General features: G+C 30.1%; 3 protein-coding genes across 3 annotated transcripts; 1 reads left to right on the top strand and 2 right to left on the bottom strand.

The window, feature by feature from the left end:
* Positions 1 to 2,299: 2,299 nt before the first annotated feature.
* On the bottom strand, positions 2,300 to 4,539 carry LOC125842670 (probable WRKY transcription factor 29). The gene is made up of 3 exons (XM_049521995.1): positions 4,138 to 4,539; positions 3,751 to 3,864; positions 2,300 to 2,907 (listed from the first exon to the last, which is right to left on the bottom strand). Exons 1-3 carry the CDS (start codon positions 4,467 to 4,469, stop codon positions 2,421 to 2,423), a joined length of 933 nt encoding a protein of 310 aa, XP_049377952.1. The 5' UTR covers positions 4,470 to 4,539; the 3' UTR covers positions 2,300 to 2,420.
* An 8,043-nt stretch (positions 4,540 to 12,582) lies between these two features.
* Positions 12,583 to 13,215, bottom strand: LOC125842673 (uncharacterized). The gene has a single exon (XM_049521997.1). The coding sequence runs from the start codon at positions 13,213 to 13,215 to the stop codon at positions 12,583 to 12,585; it is 633 nt and encodes a 210-aa protein (XP_049377954.1).
* Positions 13,216 to 13,926: 711 nt separating this feature from the next.
* Positions 13,927 to 16,817, top strand: LOC125842668 (meiotic recombination protein SPO11-2). Its single transcript, XM_049521993.1, has 11 exons — positions 13,927 to 14,017; positions 14,220 to 14,303; positions 14,699 to 14,828; positions 14,906 to 15,043; positions 15,146 to 15,234; positions 15,731 to 15,859; positions 15,932 to 16,026; positions 16,162 to 16,224; positions 16,302 to 16,378; positions 16,471 to 16,601; positions 16,683 to 16,817. Exons 1-11 carry the CDS (start codon positions 13,940 to 13,942, stop codon positions 16,815 to 16,817), a joined length of 1,149 nt encoding a protein of 382 aa, XP_049377950.1. The 5' UTR covers positions 13,927 to 13,939.
* Positions 16,818 to 17,023: the final 206 nt, after the last annotated feature.

Here is a 17,023-nt window from a genome sequence, read left to right as displayed (position 1 = left end):
GTGTCAAGTCGGGCCAAGTAAAAAAGAAACACATGGAATAAAGGATCGTTTGATTTGAAGATAAGTTACATCGAAATTAGTTATATTGAGATTAGTTATTCTAACTTTATTTCTTATTATCTATTTTATTTGTATTAAAAATAATATGCTGCATAATTTGTAAAAGAAAAAAACTATTTGCTTTCAAAAATTCAAGTACACTGAATTTAGTTATATTGAGATACCCCAATCTTTTTGTTTCGAGATAATTAATCTATATTCCACCTTTTGACAAGATAATTTAGCCCCATACAAATTATTTATTCCCGTATAACTTATCTCGTGATTAATAATCAAATAAAATATAAAACTGTACTAGTAAATTTTATTCTAAAACAATGTATATTTATCCAACATACCAAACTACCCCTATTAGTGTTTTATGCTGACGAAGTCTTCGCCTTACTGTACAAAGTTACTCACAAGAGTTGTGGCCCAAATTGTTGACCGAATCCTTTTTCTTATTTGGGGTTCGGTATTTATATTGAAATTAGATTAATTTAGATTCATGTTGTAGAAGGCCTTCGGAAGAAAGTCCCCTTATCAAAATTATTCATATTCGGCACTTGAACTCGAAATCTCTAATTAAAAAAAGAATAACCTTATTCACTACACTACATTCATTGATGATGACGGAAACTAATAGTAGTAGTAAACGACGTCAACAATGAAAATAACAGGTAAGTGCATATTGTTCGACATCCACGCGTACTAGGAAATTTTGGGTGTATATATATATATCTATAGCTGACGATACCTAATTAATTGAAGAAGTTTACATGTAATTTCTATAACTTATAAGAACAGACAAGCTTATAAAACAGGGTGTAAAAAATAGAGATTCTAAGATCCTTTTTCAAATCTGCTCCCATTTCGATTTCGAGTCAAGAAAAAAATGGCTTGAATGGTACGATCCCTCTGCCACCCTAGAATGAAAGGAGTGATCTCGTAGTTCTTGGTCTATGAAGATGCATTGTCAGGTGCTCCATTTTATTTTCTCATTGAGGCCGAACCTAAACCTGTGCTCGAGAGATAATTGTCCATACACTGATAAGGGATGTATGAATTCTCGAGAAGAGAGGAGCCGTGGTGGTCCCCGAAATCAGAATTTGAATAAATTTAAAATTTCACTTTGTTGTAATAATAGATTTTAAATTAATAACTTGCAAATATTTAATGACTTTTTAAAATAAAATATCAAATTTAAACTAAATCTATTAGGTTTGAGCGAATGCGTAATCTAAGTGTTACATCCCATTCACGTGACATTTTAAATGATTTACATATTGAAATAGAGAGAGCCTAGAATTTTTAAGGAATAAGACAAATTCATATTATATGTTTATTTACCTCAATAATAACGCGTAATCAAAAAGACAAATATATCAGATCTATTGGATCAAAACGAACAATATATCTCATGGCTTTGGAGTGTGACATCTCATAACATTACAAAGATGGAGTCAGAATTTAAAGTTTATAAGTTTAGAATTTAACCTTTTAAAAATAAATAAAGAATTTGAACTGTAATTACTGAATTCAACTGAACTCGTATTTCGAAACAGAATCCCCTTCCTGCCAACTACTTGTAACCTACATGAGGCTAACTCTTCAGGACATTGCTACTAGAATTTTTTTTTAAACTCACATTAAATCCTTGTACTGATACTTGTCACCAAGATTTCACTCGAGCCTAATTTCATCATTTTCTATTTTTAACTAATATGTGGTGAAGGTGAGAACTGTTCACCTACATTTGAGTTAGAGAAGGTTTTAGTTAGGAAAAGTTATGGATATATGATCAACTAGTTTATTAATATGATCGAAATATACATTATATATGTATTAGTATGAAATATATATAATCTATACACTTTAATATGTATGCTTTTTATAAACTAGATCACTCAACATTGAGTTGTAATTATTATTTTAGTTACCTCATTTTAAGTATTTCTTTGTATTTTGAATTATATCATTAGAAAAAAGGCTTATTACGCCAATTACCATGTACTAATACTTTTTTTTTTATGTGATAGTATTTAACTCACAGAGTTTCAAAATTAAAGAAAAAATTATTAAAACTTGTGGCTTTTAGATATATCATTTTTATGATTATAAAATATGCCAGTAAAGATAAAATGTAAAATCCTTTTATCCAATACGAGATCGCTTCCTACATCGTTATGCTAATTACATCTCTCACCTAGCTACCAAAGTTCTATTCAAAATTATCGTTTGGAAATTAAACTAGTAAGAAAAAAGAAAAAGTTCATATATATTGCTAATTAATCTCTTATACATCTTCTTTTTTTTCCCTAATGGATTATATTCTCTACAAAAAAGAAAAAAAAAAGGATTCTAATACATATATTACATGATCAAAAAGAAAAGGGAAATGTTGAATTATTACATCCAAAAGAAGAACTACTAAATCCATCATGAATATCTTCAAGACCAGCAAAGAAATCTCCATCAAACATTTCTTGAATTGAAACACATTCATTTTCATCACTTCCTTCAAACATATTTTTTATTTCTTCATGATTATTCTCTTGATTTATTTCGATTTCTTGAAATTCATCGATCATAAGTGTTTCTGGAGAAAAACCTAAATTATTTGATGTTGAACCATGTGGACTTGAAATTTTTTCATCTTTCACAATACTTTTTTTGTGACTATTAATAGTGTTTTTTGAATTTGGAAATTTGCTTTTGATAGTACCAGCTAGAGAATTTCTACGTGTTGGCTGACTATGATTATGTTCAGCTGTATATGTCACAATAAAAGTTCCATTTTCAGTACAACTTTGTTCTACTTGTTTTCTTGCTAAACATCCTTTTGAACTGCTGCACCTATAATAGCTCCTGTTTTTAACAAGAAAAAAAATGAGAGTTAGACTTTTGAAATACGACGTTATAGTTGAGTTGAATATCTATCATAAATAAACACCCAACCGTTCACAAATCACACATGTGTAATTACAATTCACTTTTGTCACATTGAAAACAACTGAATTTTACTCACTATAATGATGAAATCATAAAAACTATTTTTTGTTATATTAATTAAACATGAACTATGTGTAAAGTGATCGGAAAATACAAATGATTGAAAGGTCAAAATTAATTCTTCCTCTGATATATATGTTTATTTGTTGTGTCAATGTTTTGCTACTTTATAAATTCCACGTCAGAAAGCAAAAGAATTCAAAACGTGTTTAAATTATGACTACTCATATTTTATTTTTTAAAAAAAGATAAATAAAACAACATTGAGATGTTTTTCCTTTTTTTTAAAGAGAAAATAATACAGTATATATAGAAAATGGTTGAATCTAAGTTCCGTCGTGGAAGAAAAATTAGTCTTTTTATATGATATTGAGCAATACTTTTGAGATTGGATTAGACTCTAAATCTATTTTCTATAATGATATCTAAGTTTGATTCATCTCAATTCTTGATTTGCCTGATATTGAGCTTCCATATTATATTACCTACCATCGAAATATTCAATATACGAAGAGTGTTGAAGGATCTCATATAAATTGTGGGAGACAAAAATGGTTTTTTTTAATATGATTTTGATCAATACTAACCTTTTAACTAACTTTTGAGATGAATTAGACTCTAATTTCTTAACATTTAATAAAAGGTGTCAAAGAGAGATCTAATTCAATAAAAAGTTGTTTAGAGAAAATTAATTAGTACCTTGGATAAGGAGAGCCTTTAATGGGTTTTTGACCATATTTTCTCCAAGCCCATTTATCAGAAGAAAGATCATCTGCTTTTAACTGAAGCACCACTCTCTTTTGTTCATTTTTCCTATAAAAAAAATAATAATCAAACAATCTCCATGTCAAACATCACACATATATTCATCCAAAATCACACAAAATAGGTTGGGCATCATGAAATTCGATATTCAAATTCCAGCAAAAATAAAAATATCATATGATTTTTAGTGGTGTAGACAGAGTTATCGCATGTCTGTGCTGATGAAAGATAATAGATACCCAATCAAGCTGACTCAGACATACCAGTTATTATCGGAAAAAAATAAGGAAGATATGTACATACACCATGAATATTCCTCACCTTTTTTTGTACTTAGGTACATATGTACCAGTAGGAGCCACCACTTGTTGTTGCTCTTCTTCTCTCTTCTCTTCTTTAATAATTTCTTTGGGAATTAATGAAATTGAAGATCCCATCAACATATTTTGCCCACCATCAACATGATAAAATGGCTTGTAAAGTTCTTCTAATTCATCACTAAAAAACTCTTTTTTCATCTCATGTGAAAAAGATAAATATTGATGATCACTTTCTTGAAAATCCAATTTAGGAGAAAAATCAATATTATTAGCACTACATGAACTTGATGATCCAATAACAACAGCTTGAAGACCCCAATCCATTATCATCATAAGCTAAAATAAAAATATAAAGAGAGAGCAAAAATATTGAAATAGTAATAATGGCGCTGACTTTTTTGATAGCTAAAAATATGAAGTTTGAGGGGTATTTAAAGACTAAAAATATTATTTTAATCAGCAGTTTTTTTTCTCTCTCTTCACACACAAGCTATTTTTATTTATTTATTTTATGAAGGATTTATCAAGTTGACTTTATTACAAAGTCAAAGGGTAACGACAGCTGAAGCTAATTAGTGTAAATTATACACGCGTTTGTCTTAATTTTTGGCTTATAAGTTCTCATTTGTTGACTAAAGTGATCAAATATCCTACGTACGTAGATGGATTTTTTCAGCACTATTTTATTTTATTAAAAAAAAAAATCTAATTAGTTTGGCCTTTCATTAAATTAAGAGTTGTATATATAGTTTATGACATAATATATGATTAGTTTATACTTAAATTACATATCAATAAAAATTAAAGTATTTAAAGAATTAGCCAGCTTGTTTTGTTTTAGGCATTTTTAATTAGGGTGTTTGCCCCATTTGGCAAATTTAAAAGTGCAATAGAAACTTTCTACTTGTGAGTCTGGTGGAAATTAGAAACAATAATGTTTTGAGTGTTTGTTGTTTCCTTATTATTATTATTATGATCTAGTTTTTGGGGTTCGAGTTAATTAGCTAGGTTTAAGGATTTATTTTCTTTACATGATGTTAAAATTAGATTCATTTTGATATACTATCCCAACTTAAAAATACTTAAGTGTTGTCATTTCTCATGGATTTATTTATTCATATATATACAAGTGGAAGTATGAATTTAGATTTAGTCAGATATTAATACAAACACGGAATATCGAGTGGAAATTAAAAATGAGTGGGGGTCTTAAAAAAAAAACTGTCCTTAAAAGGACAAGAATAAAGAGATATGTCCCATATATACTTATCTTTAACTGATTTCTGGTTTGTCTATTATTCAAAATTAAATCTCTGTCATGAATCATGTTAATTTAGATTATATTAATGTTCTTGCACATCATTCATATGTAGGGAAAAAAAAAGAAAGAGAATTAGCAACCTTAAGTATTTGTTTTTTAGTTAATTAGAAAAAGACAACCAACCTAACATACATTAAAAAAAAATTGTTCAATTATTATATTCTGCAGACTTGTTAAATTATATTTTGAGAAGAATTAAAATATTAATATTGAAACATAAAATGGAATCGGTTCCCAAAAAGTCCACATTAGGGTACGTTGTGTTCGTGCTTAGGAAAATATTTCAGAAAAATAAAGTGAATTTTTTTTTTTTTTTATATATTTGGTACATAAATAAAAAATATTATTCTAAAAGCATTAATATATAATAAAAAAAATATTATAGGAGGTGGATATGAGGTGGTTGGCGATAAATACTACGGGGATAAGGGTGAAGATGAGGTAGGTTGAGCGAAAGACACAAATAATGTGCAAAATATCATTCGTGAAACTTACTTTCCCTTCTTTCACCAAAAAAGTTATTTTTCTCAATTTAAAGAAACTTATTTTGCTAAAGAAAATATTTTTAAAATATTAAATGTTATATAACTGAACATGAAAAAATTAAAAAACTATACCAAACATACCCTTAGATATTTAATATCGAATGGCTCAATTATTATCAACGTAAGCATGACCCCATAAGGACGAAATAAACAAGAAAATAGTAGCACGCGAGCAACTTGCATTATGTATAAAAATAATTATTTAGTAACAATATATTGCGTGAACTATAGGGAACTTTGAATAAAAACAAATTAAAAATGAATCTTCCACCCCTACACTTTCTTTTTCTTTTTTTTTTAATAAAAAGGACCACTATTTATGGGGGTTACCATGCCTAAATTATTCAGTATTTTCTACATACAACTATTAGTATATATACTCCTATAATTTCATCACATAAATAGGTGTATTATTTGTATACGTATATAATTAGAGGCGAAGTCAGAATTTTAATTTAATAGATTCTGAACTTTTATAATTGTGATATAATTAAGTTCTGAATTTAATTTTTGAATATAAATATAGTGTTTCAACAAAATTTACTCGATTTAACCGAACCTACATGTGGACGACCAATTCCACTAATATATATATATATGTATTTTAGGTTTGTAGGGTGGGGTGGACTATGGAGGGTAGTGGGGGTAAAATGAATAGAAATTGAAAAGATTTGAAAGCTCATTTATATGGAGTTGAGGACTGAATTATCAAAGCAACTAGTAGATGAAAGGAAACCGTGTTTTTTTTTCTTATTATAAGAAAACTTCACATCAGTCGGTAGTACATATTCAATATTTCACGCACAACTTGCTTTTTAAATTTTTATATTTTCTTAATTCTTCATTCAATAGTATTCATTTTGATACTGATTAATTTAAATTCACGTTACGTAAAGTCTATTAAAAAGGAACATACTCTCTACTTGATTATTTTTCAATCTCAGAATTTGAAATTGAGGCCCTAACTAGTTAAGGATAATAGAATTCTATCTAGGGCAGAGTAGAGTTTCACGTCAGGCCAGAGTCAATAGCTTTGATATGAATTCTACATTTGTCTTATTTAAAAAAACACATTCAATATATTTAAATTATCGATTTAAAGCTTAAAAGGGCTAAAATCTTGAAGTAGTTACATTTAAAAAATTTATTTCGTCATTTAATTTTATCCATCTTATCACAACTCGTTCGTGTAGTGATATTTGTTTAGTCATAGAAATCAAACAACTTGCCATGAGTTAGTCATGCCTAGAGTTTTTATATATTTAAGATGTGACTACTATATACCCTACAGAATTTTCAGGAAAGAGATAACACTACTTTCTCGTAACTTGTAAGATAAGATGAAGAATAATCTAAAAAGTAGGATTCTGTGAGCTATTAAAGGAAATAATTTTATTTTATTTTATTTTTGCAAAAAAAAAAAATATTCCTCAATTTGTAGGTAATTTCTCATGTAATCACGATAAAAAATTGAAACTAAAAAGTTACTAAATATGGGAAGCATCATTGTTTTGTAAAAACAAACGGAAAAAACACTACAAGAAAAGTGTGAATTATATGGCGATTTTCCTGGGGATTAGTATGAAAATCTACAGGAAAATACTTTTCCTGCAAATTTTCGTACTAATCTCCAGGAAAATCCTCATGTAATTCACCCTTTTTTTGTTGTGAAAACTAAATAAAACACTTAAATTGAAATGAAAAAAATGATAGAGCACATAAAAAATTATATAAACAGAATTGAACGTCCACTATATTTTAATTTAATTTTAACATAAACTTATTATCTTACAATATGACACCGCAAAACTTGAAATGAAAACATAAATAGTCCTCAATTTTCGAACAATTTCTAACTCACTCACCCATTTTTCAAGTGTCACACATTTGAATTGACTCCGTGTCTAGAAAATTTATAAAAGCCAGTGAAAAGAACCTTAGAATTCACATCACATGTCATTGGAACAGTGGTAATACTGACTAATTTTGCCTTTTTATCGCGGGTTTAACTGAATTCATTGTTCTTTACTCAGAATTATGAATACATGTATTACGTATGTTATATGTTTGTCCATGTGCGTATAATGCACAATATCTAACTCATACATGACTTTAAATCTTAAATCCGTTTTTTTACTGTTCCAATTTCGAACCTCGAAGGTTTGTTATTTTATTTTTTGTCCAAACATTAGAGTAGTTATTTGTCTCTGTTTGGACTTTGGTCAATCTACTGGTAATTATTTAGGCTGACACGGTCAGCTTGCTTAGTGTTAGCTGTGGATGGAGCTAAGATTTTGAGTTTGAGGTTTTTACGTTTGAAAAAAATAATGATTGAACTTTTAATAAATTATTTATACATATTAAACGATTTTTTGATTTGCTTTTATGGGCGTTGGATGCAGTAAAGTTAATCTCAAAACATAATCAACAACAACTTAAGAAAAATTGAATAAAATAGTACATTTTTAAAGCAAATACCAAATAGTTTGAGTTAGCTTTGAAGATAGATATATGCATCCTATTTGACGTTAATCTTACATACATGATAAATCTTTGGATGTTGTGTGACCAAATCACTAAGTGAATTTTTTTTAAAAAAAAGTGTAATTGTAAGTACCTTGCTGGTAATCGATTTTGATTTTCTGAATGAGAGATTGTTGTGCTTTTGGATTTTTTTCAAGGCTCAGGAAAATATTTTTCAGCCTTATAACTAGTGAAATTAAATGTGAATCTTTTTTCTAAGATTCATGAATAAATGGTGAATTGGTGACTGCTGCATTTTTTAACTTAGGGACGAACTCACAGCATGTATTATACTATGGACAATTTAGAAGGAAAGGAATTGTCGATGATTTGAAGATACTCTACATTTGCTATATACGCACACTAATATGCAAATGTCACGACACTAAAACTGACCTTTAGCAGTAATTAATTAATGATATTAGTTTAATTGCCGTTATATATGTTTTTTTATGGGACAATTAACACTCTTTGTAAATGTTAGTACTAATTAAAGCCTACAACGACATAATTGAATCCAATGACAATTAACTAATGTCAGTAAAAGATTTAGCATTATTTGTTAATACATATTTATTGCTGCTACAAATTATTTTGTTATCGTGTGTTTGCATCAGTTAACATTTTGGACTAACTTGCAGGATGTGTATAACACATTCTTTGAGCTACTTTTGGAATTCAAAATTGTATATATGTTATCAACTATATCAGTTGATATCATTTTCCAATTGAAAATCGTTGATGCTTGCTAGCTCTTCTATGGCACAACTGCGCCAAAAGGAAAAGAAAGCTACTTTTGAACTACGTTGGTCGAATTCTCCAAAAATGTTGTTGCACCAGTATTAAATGATGCAAAAATATACTACTTTTGAAGAATTCGACACATACACGTAAAAGAGGTCGATATGAAGTCAATTTGAAGCCGGGCTATGTAATATAGTTTGGCAGTGGCTTGTAATGTTTAGTACAAGAATATTTTATTTGCTACACATAAAATCTAAACGCAATTCAACAACAACAAAAAAAAAGAAATTAACGGCAAAAAATATGTACATTAACAAAGAATGCTCAAGTTTTTATCGATATTAGTTAATGGGAAGTGCTAAATGGCCAGAAAATTTTAAAAACTATAAAAAAAAAATTATTTTAAAACAAACTGATCTTTTTTCCATATTTAGTTAAAATGTATTTAAGTTAAAAGGGTAAAAATGTTTAAAAAGTTAAAATAACATAGAAAAAATATCATTCTGACCAAATTTTCTGGCCAAAAAATTTTTTCCTTAGTTAATTATCATTTGATCCATTGTTCCTTCCCATCAAAGTTTACAAAGCTGAATTTCTTTATAATTAAAAAAAGTAGAGAATAATTCATCTCTTTTTGCATCAAATCATCAACTTCGCGTCAAATCATATACATATTTTCAAAGTGTATGATTTGGAGTAAACATTTGTTGTGCTGCAGGGGCAAATCAATCGTACTACGTAAATTGTTTGTCGATAACAAAAAGTAACAACAAATTGATGTCGATTAAAAAACAATAACACCATTAAAAGCATAATCAAGATGCATCGTTTGTGGAATTTATGATAAGTACTCAATAAAGCCCTTTTAATTACTCTACTAATAATTATTATTGGAAACTGGAAAAGACTTGACTGAATCCAAAGCAACAAAGATAATTAGAGTGTGTTGAGAAATGTTTTCTACTCCCTCCGTCCCTATTTACTTGTCCATATTTCCTCTTTTAGATGTCCCTATTTACTTGTCCATTTTGACAAATCAAGAAAGGACAAAAAAAAATTCCTATTATACCCTCATTTAAACTTCTTGAAAATTTAAACTTCCCCCAACATTAATTAGTTATCTTGAATAAATTTATTTTGGAATCATAATTAATAAGGGCAAAATTGTAACTTCACTATGCTAATTATTGTTGCCTTAATATGTTTTTGTTAGGTGATTTGCATTAGTTGCCACAAAAGCTAAACCGTTGGTGACTATTTGTGTTGTTGCCGCTGAAAAATATCAGTCATTTAGTATAACCAACGACCCATGGATCGCTACGATAGGTTATTAGTGGCGATATTTTGACTTTCTGTAGCGATTTGTGTCGGCACAAAAAGGTTGTTTTCTTGTAGTGTCAGCTAAAAGCTAAATGAAAGCCATCCCAACAATTATTTTTTACACATTCCTATTTAACTTCTAGCCTGTTTTTCACCCACAAATAACAAAAGCAACACTTTAACAACACATTTTGATACTTCAAGTAATCAAACGGGCCACTAGAATCAAGCTAAATGCAAATCATCCCACTAAAAATGTAATAGGAAAAGGAATATGATAAGAGTAAATTCGCAAATAAGTGTAAAATTATCCATTGATTTCATAAAGTGAACAAGTATTATTTGACAATCCAAAATAGTATAGTCCCTCCATTTCAAATTAATTGAATTGTTGGGACATTTTTCATTTTTCAAATTACCTTAACTGTTCAATTTTCAAGACTACTTTTAGAATGTTCTTCCAATTTTAGCCTTCTTTAGTTAGCATTGGAATTAGTTATTAATTAATATTTAGTTATTTTAATCATAAATTTGACAATAATTAATAAGGGTAAAAATGGAAAGTTATGCCTAATTTATGTCTTAATCTTCTTTTCTTAAAGGGTGTGAAACACCTCAACAATTCAATTAATTTGAAATAGAGGGAGTAATAGACAACTATTATTGAACGGAGTGAGTATGTCCTTAAATATTTTTCTTAATATGTGTGCATTATCTCATAAATTCACTTTATACTATAGAATAGAGGGAGTATTAAATTGATGTCGATGATTAAAAGTAACAACATAACTAAATTGATGTCAATTAAAAAAAAGGTAACAACATTAAAAGCATAATCAAAATGCATCTTCTGTGGAAATTCTGAATAGTATTCATAAAGCCCTTTTAATTACTACTCATTATTGTTATTATTGGACACTGGAAAAGGCTTGACTGAATCCAAACTATTCCAAAGCAACAAAGATTTAGGGTGTGTTCGGAATTGTTTTAATATTTCTCCTAAGAAAATACTCCTTTCATTTTAATTATTTATGCATATTGTTAAAAAAATTTGTCTTAATATACTTGTCAATTAAAAAAATAACCTAAATTCTCTCATTTTGCACTTGTAAGTACATAAATAGCATGTATTAGAAAAAGTAAAATGATAATTAGTAAAAGTACCTTTCTATTTGTTAAGTGATGTACTCTATTCGTTTATTTTTACTTATTATTTATTTCTAAAATAGATGTTCATTTTTGCTTGTCACTTTTGACCTATTAAGAAAAGACAATTAATTTTTTCCATATTTTACCCTTGACATTAAATACTATTCTCCAAATCTTTTTCCAAGACCTAATATTAACTATGTAAGTTTACCGTTGTAAACTCATTTAAAATTCACTTGAAGTCAAATTTTCAATAAATGAATATAAATTAATTTATTTTGATTAAATTATATTGACATGATTTTGTTTTTCTATGTTGGTCAAATTCATATTTTCAAGGCTAAAGATAACTCTTAAGGATAAAATAGAAATAAAAGTGTCATTTATGCATTGATTTTGTGAAATAAAAACGATATATAAATAGAAACAAATGGAGTAAATATTTTTACAATATTGTGCCAAATGTCTAATAAAAATGAACAAAGGGAGTATGAAAGAGAAAAAATAGACAAATAATACAAAATAAACTTATTAAAAGAGTAAATTATTTAAAAACGAGGACAATAACTTTCCATTTTACCCTCTAACAAACCTTGACAAAATTTGAAAACATGATACTGAACAAGAAATTAACTTTAACATTAACAAAAAAAAAAAAAAAAACACAACATATCTATTGCTACGTCTTAATTAGCCAAAATAAAAGTTGGGTACAGAAGAAAACATAAACTTTTTTCAACTAAAGCTAAATGTTAATCATCCTAGCAATAATAATCCCATTTAACTTCTAGCCTATTGCATTTAACTTCTAGCCTTCTTTTCATGATGACACTTTTTCATACTTTTAGTAATAAAACGGGCCAGTATTATCAAGCTGTCTGCAAAGACTCAAATACGTTTGATAAAGAACACGATCCTTAGCACCCGTCCTGTGGATCTCGTTATGTTTGCAGAAATACTTGAGCTGATCAAGCGTACAACATCCAATAAACTGACCCAATAGTAAAAAAACCCAATTAATCGATTTCTTCTTCGATGCAATAATCGGTTTCACACTATTCTCTTGTTCACAAAATTTGCAATTCAGATAAATCGGATTCATCCAAATACTCGGTGCACGTTGATGCATCAACTCTTTATTTGCCAAAATAAAGCTTCCAATTTGTGCAAACTTATCACACAAATCGAATCCTATTTCGTATTTCCTATCACATCTTCTGCATTGAACTTCACCGGTTATCGTTGATATCTGATTCAATCGTAGCATGTTAAGACTGTGAACCTTTGCTCGATGATTAGTCGCCCATGGATAAGGCGGTGGAATCGTTTCGCTTTTCAATGTGCGCTTTCGCTTACGTGGACGGCGAGAAGATGGTGGTGGTGGCGGTGGAGGTGGCGGTGCTACGACGGGAGGAGGAGGAAAAGATAGTGACAATGTAAGAAAGTTATTGTCGATTTCATTGCTGTTTGTCGCCATTTTTTGTTGTTTGTCTACAGAGAAATGGTTATATAAGGAAGAGAAAAATGGAAATGGGAAGAGTTTGTTATGAATAGTACTGTAAAATGTACGAGAAGATAAAGACGAAACAGAAACAGAGCAGGCAGTAATTCCATTTGGTTTGGACTTCTTTTCTTTTTTTTTGAATTTCGAAAAATATTTTGGCCTTTTCAGATTCTGTTTAAGTGGGAATAGATTTATGATGTGTTTTTATATACAAATAAAATCTTTAATACTCCAAGATTTTTAAAAAATAAAAATTCACAGATTATTTTTAGTTTTAAGTTATTGGATAGTCGTCTATTTAAGTTAATTCTTCTTGAGTTTTTTATTTGATGGAAACAGTCATTTGCACTTATGTCCCTAGTTTGTTGGTCTTTAATTTCTATCCGTCAAGGCAAATAACTTTCTCGCGAGACATAACTTGATATTTTTGAATTATAATACTCCAAAAGTTATGCCGCACACCCTTAAAGTTGGATTTCTAGGACAAAAATTAAAAATTTAAGACCAACTCATTTAAACGATAAACTATGCAATTAAATCGACTGGAATTTGTCCCATCGGCGGCCCCAATTTTGCTTATCATATAGCCCAAGTGAAGTGTTATAAATTCAGCCCATATCCAAAAGTGGGCCAAATCAAACCCTATATAAATACTTAGCCTCCGAATTCAAATTGTAGATTTACCGCCATATGAAGCATGGGAGAGTTTTGCAGATCAACCATTTTCTTCTCCGATCAACACCTTTGCTACGCCGATATCCTTCCTCCTTCACAGGTAACTCTCCGTCACAAAAATATTCGCAGATTTGTAGCAGTGTTGAATGTATGAATTGCTTCATTTAGAAGTTCAATTAAATTAAATCGGATCGATAATTTTCAGTCCATATGAAAAGTTGAACTGTTAGATTCAAAATTCAAACCGTATTGCGATTTCAGCATGTCTTTGTTTTCTCATCTAATCGAATTTATCTATTCAGGTTCGAGCTAGAATCGAAGTTGCGGTCCTGAATTTTCTCAAAGCTCTAAGTTCAAACTCTCCGTCAATTTCCGATCTATCACTGGTTTGAAATTTTACCTCTTCATCTTTTCGAAACAAAATCCCTCTATAATTTGCACCTTTAGCCTACTTTATATGCGTGCTGTAAGTATCAGTAGCTTCTGTGCATGTTATAATGAAATCCCAAAACAGCTGATAAACTCCATCTTATTTATGCTTTCTTAATTGATCAGAATGCTTATTGTTCATATCAGAAGAGGAATTTAAGAAAAACGTAGATTTGGAACAAAATTTAGCAATTTTGGGAGATTTATATGTGAACCTCTCTGTCACCTCAGAGAACAAATGATTTACCAGTTCTGGGATGAATTAAGCCTGAATATAAATGGATACAGATGATTCATATAGTGGACGTCAACAACAGGCATAGTTGATAATTTATATATATGGCTGATACAGATCAGTAGGAACTCCAGCAATAGCAGAGTGAGCCGTGGGTTACTTACCAGTGATTCACGGATCTTCCTGTCCCATTCTTTTTGCACGCGATCTTTGACGAGAGAGAATAGTGCCAAGTCATTTATAAGAGGTAAAAGACTACAAGTTTCTTACCATTGAATTACTTATGGACAAATCAATAATGCTGGCTGTGTTTTTGTGATCAAGTTTGGAAGGTTATGGAGATGTGCTACCAAATTCTGGTTCAGGAAAAGAGGGTGACACAGAGAGAGCTATACTACAAGCTGCTCTGTGATTCACCAGATTATTTCACTTCTCAATTGCAGGTTAATAGGACCATCCAAGGTCATTGTTGTTTCTTCTTTCTTCATCATTTCTGAATATGATCTGTGTGTTTGGTTGATTTTGTTAACACGAGGTCCTTCATTTACTATCTATGAGGAACAGACTTGGTGGCTTTGCTTCGATGCAGCCGTTATAGCCTTGGAATAATGGCATCAAGCAGAGGGGCAATAGCAGGCCGTTTATTGTTACAGGTACTATTATCAACCCTTTGGTTGTAATTTCAAATGTTTATACTTTAATTTAGTCAAACGCATAGCAGTATTAGTACCTTGACTTGGCCAGTAACATGATCTGTCATATTGGAATGAAATAGGCCATGTACAACATATGGATATAGAGAATTCATATAGCCCATCTCAACTAGTGTATAATTGAGGCACAGCTGATTGATTGATTGATTTCAATTTGAGCCAATCTAGTCAAACTTTCAATGTTTCCAAGTTTCTATAGTTGGTAAAAGCTACCTGCTGGTAGCCGTCTATGATCAACTATTTTGCTTTGTATCTTGATTTTGTGCTAAAACTCAAGGAACCTAATATTTACATGATGTACAATTCTTTAAGTTCCTATTTAAAGCTTGTTCAAGAATTTGAAATAGGCAGTTTATCCAACATTTAGAACTTGGTATTTCTTTCTTCTAAAGATGGATATATGACTTAAGTTTCTTTCTTTAAACCACTGAGATAGGAGCCAGACAAGGAAGTTGTTGACTGCTCTACTTGTGGATCTTCGGGTTATGCTATATCAGGAGACCTGGAATTGTTGGAAAAATTAACCATGGAAACAGATGCACGATACATCATCATGGTGGAAAAGGTAATTTATCACTTGTTGGAAACTCTAATCAATCATTTTTTGCAAGAAACTAAAACTAGTTCCACTTTTTAGCATGCTATATTCCAGCGACTAGCAGAGGATCGTGTATTCAATCAGATTCCATGCATTCTGATTACTGCCAAAGGATTTCCTGATATTGTCACCAGGTGAGGTGAAGAGTTATAAACATCTTCAAAGAAAACTCGTTTATTCTGATGTTCTAGCTCACAGAATAGCTGCTAGAAGATTGTCCATTCAATTATTAACTCATTACATATTCTAATCTCTAAAAACATATTCAGGTTTCTACTTCATCGAATGTGTCAGATGTTCCCTAATTTGCCAGTCTTGGGGCTGGTTGACTGGTATAAATGACTTCACTAGTATTGTCACCACATAGTTGCAGAGCAAAGTTCTTACAAATCAAATTGTGATTTTTAAGGAATCCAGCTGGATTAGCAATTCTTTGCACCTTCAAGTTTGGAAGCATAGGGATGGGACTTGAAGCATACAGATATGGTGCACTTTTCTCTTAGGAAGTATATTGAATCATATGTCCTTGCTATCTTAACTTCACTTATAATAGTTCATTACTCTACATGTTATTTTAGCTTGTAATGTCAAGTGGTTAGGACTGCGAAAGGATGATATTAATCAACTTATACCTGAAGAATGTTTGGTCCCTTTGAAACCTCGAGATCTCCAGATTGCCAAGAGCTTGATGTCATCAGAGATTCTGCAGGTATAATTCCAGTTACTACGTAAACGCCATTTATTCCTCCATTATTTGGTTTGGAAAATCTTATTCACCTATTTTTACCAGGATAGCTACAAAGAAGAGGTGGCAGCAATGGTTCAAAGTGGTCGAAGGGCTGAGATTGAAGCTCTTTATTGTCATGGATATGATTACTTGGTTAAGTTCCTTGCGACAAAAATAGTACAGGCCAACTACCTCTAATAATTCGACCACTCATTGAAAACAGTACTGAGAAAATATTGCGTTTTCCAGAATTGAATGCCATCTGAACGATGGAGGAAGTTCAAAATTTAAAAATTAATTTTCGTATTAGAAATTGAAACCATTAGTGCTTACTTATGCAGTGATATGTTATACACTTATGATATAACTCCAAAACACCACGTCTTACATTGAGAGATAAGATT

This window comes from Solanum stenotomum, chromosome 10 (genome assembly GCF_019186545.1).
Source record: "Solanum stenotomum isolate F172 chromosome 10, ASM1918654v1, whole genome shotgun sequence".
NCBI lineage: Eukaryota > Viridiplantae > Streptophyta > Magnoliopsida > Solanales > Solanaceae > Solanum > Solanum stenotomum.
The sequence above is the reverse complement of the archived record's forward strand: the minus strand, read 5'-3'. Positions and strand labels throughout refer to the sequence as shown.

Excerpts from the sequence above, each read along its gene's own strand:
- LOC125842673 (XM_049521997.1), bottom strand. The coding sequence starts at position 13,215 with ATGGCGACAAACAGCAATGAAATCGACAATAACTTTCTTACATTGTCA.
- LOC125842668 (XM_049521993.1), top strand. The coding sequence starts at position 13,940 with ATGGGAGAGTTTTGCAGATCAACCATTTTCTTCTCCGATCAACACCTT. Across the intron at positions 14,018-14,219 it reads ATATCCTTCCTCCTTCACAG|GTTCGAGCTAGAATCGAAGT; the intron begins GTAACTCTCCGT and ends TTATCTATTCAG. Across the intron at positions 14,829-14,905 it reads TGCCAAGTCATTTATAAGAG|TTTGGAAGGTTATGGAGATG; the intron begins GTAAAAGACTAC and ends TTTGTGATCAAG.
- LOC125842670 (XM_049521995.1), bottom strand. The coding sequence starts at position 4,469 with ATGATGATAATGGATTGGGGTCTTCAAGCTGTTGTTATTGGATCATCA. Across the intron at positions 3,865-4,137 it reads GTACCTAAGTACAAAAAAAG|GAAAAATGAACAAAAGAGAG; the intron begins GTGAGGAATATT and ends TTTTTTTTATAG. Across the intron at positions 2,908-3,750 it reads AAAGGCTCTCCTTATCCAAG|GAGCTATTATAGGTGCAGCA; the intron begins GTACTAATTAAT and ends TGTTAAAAACAG.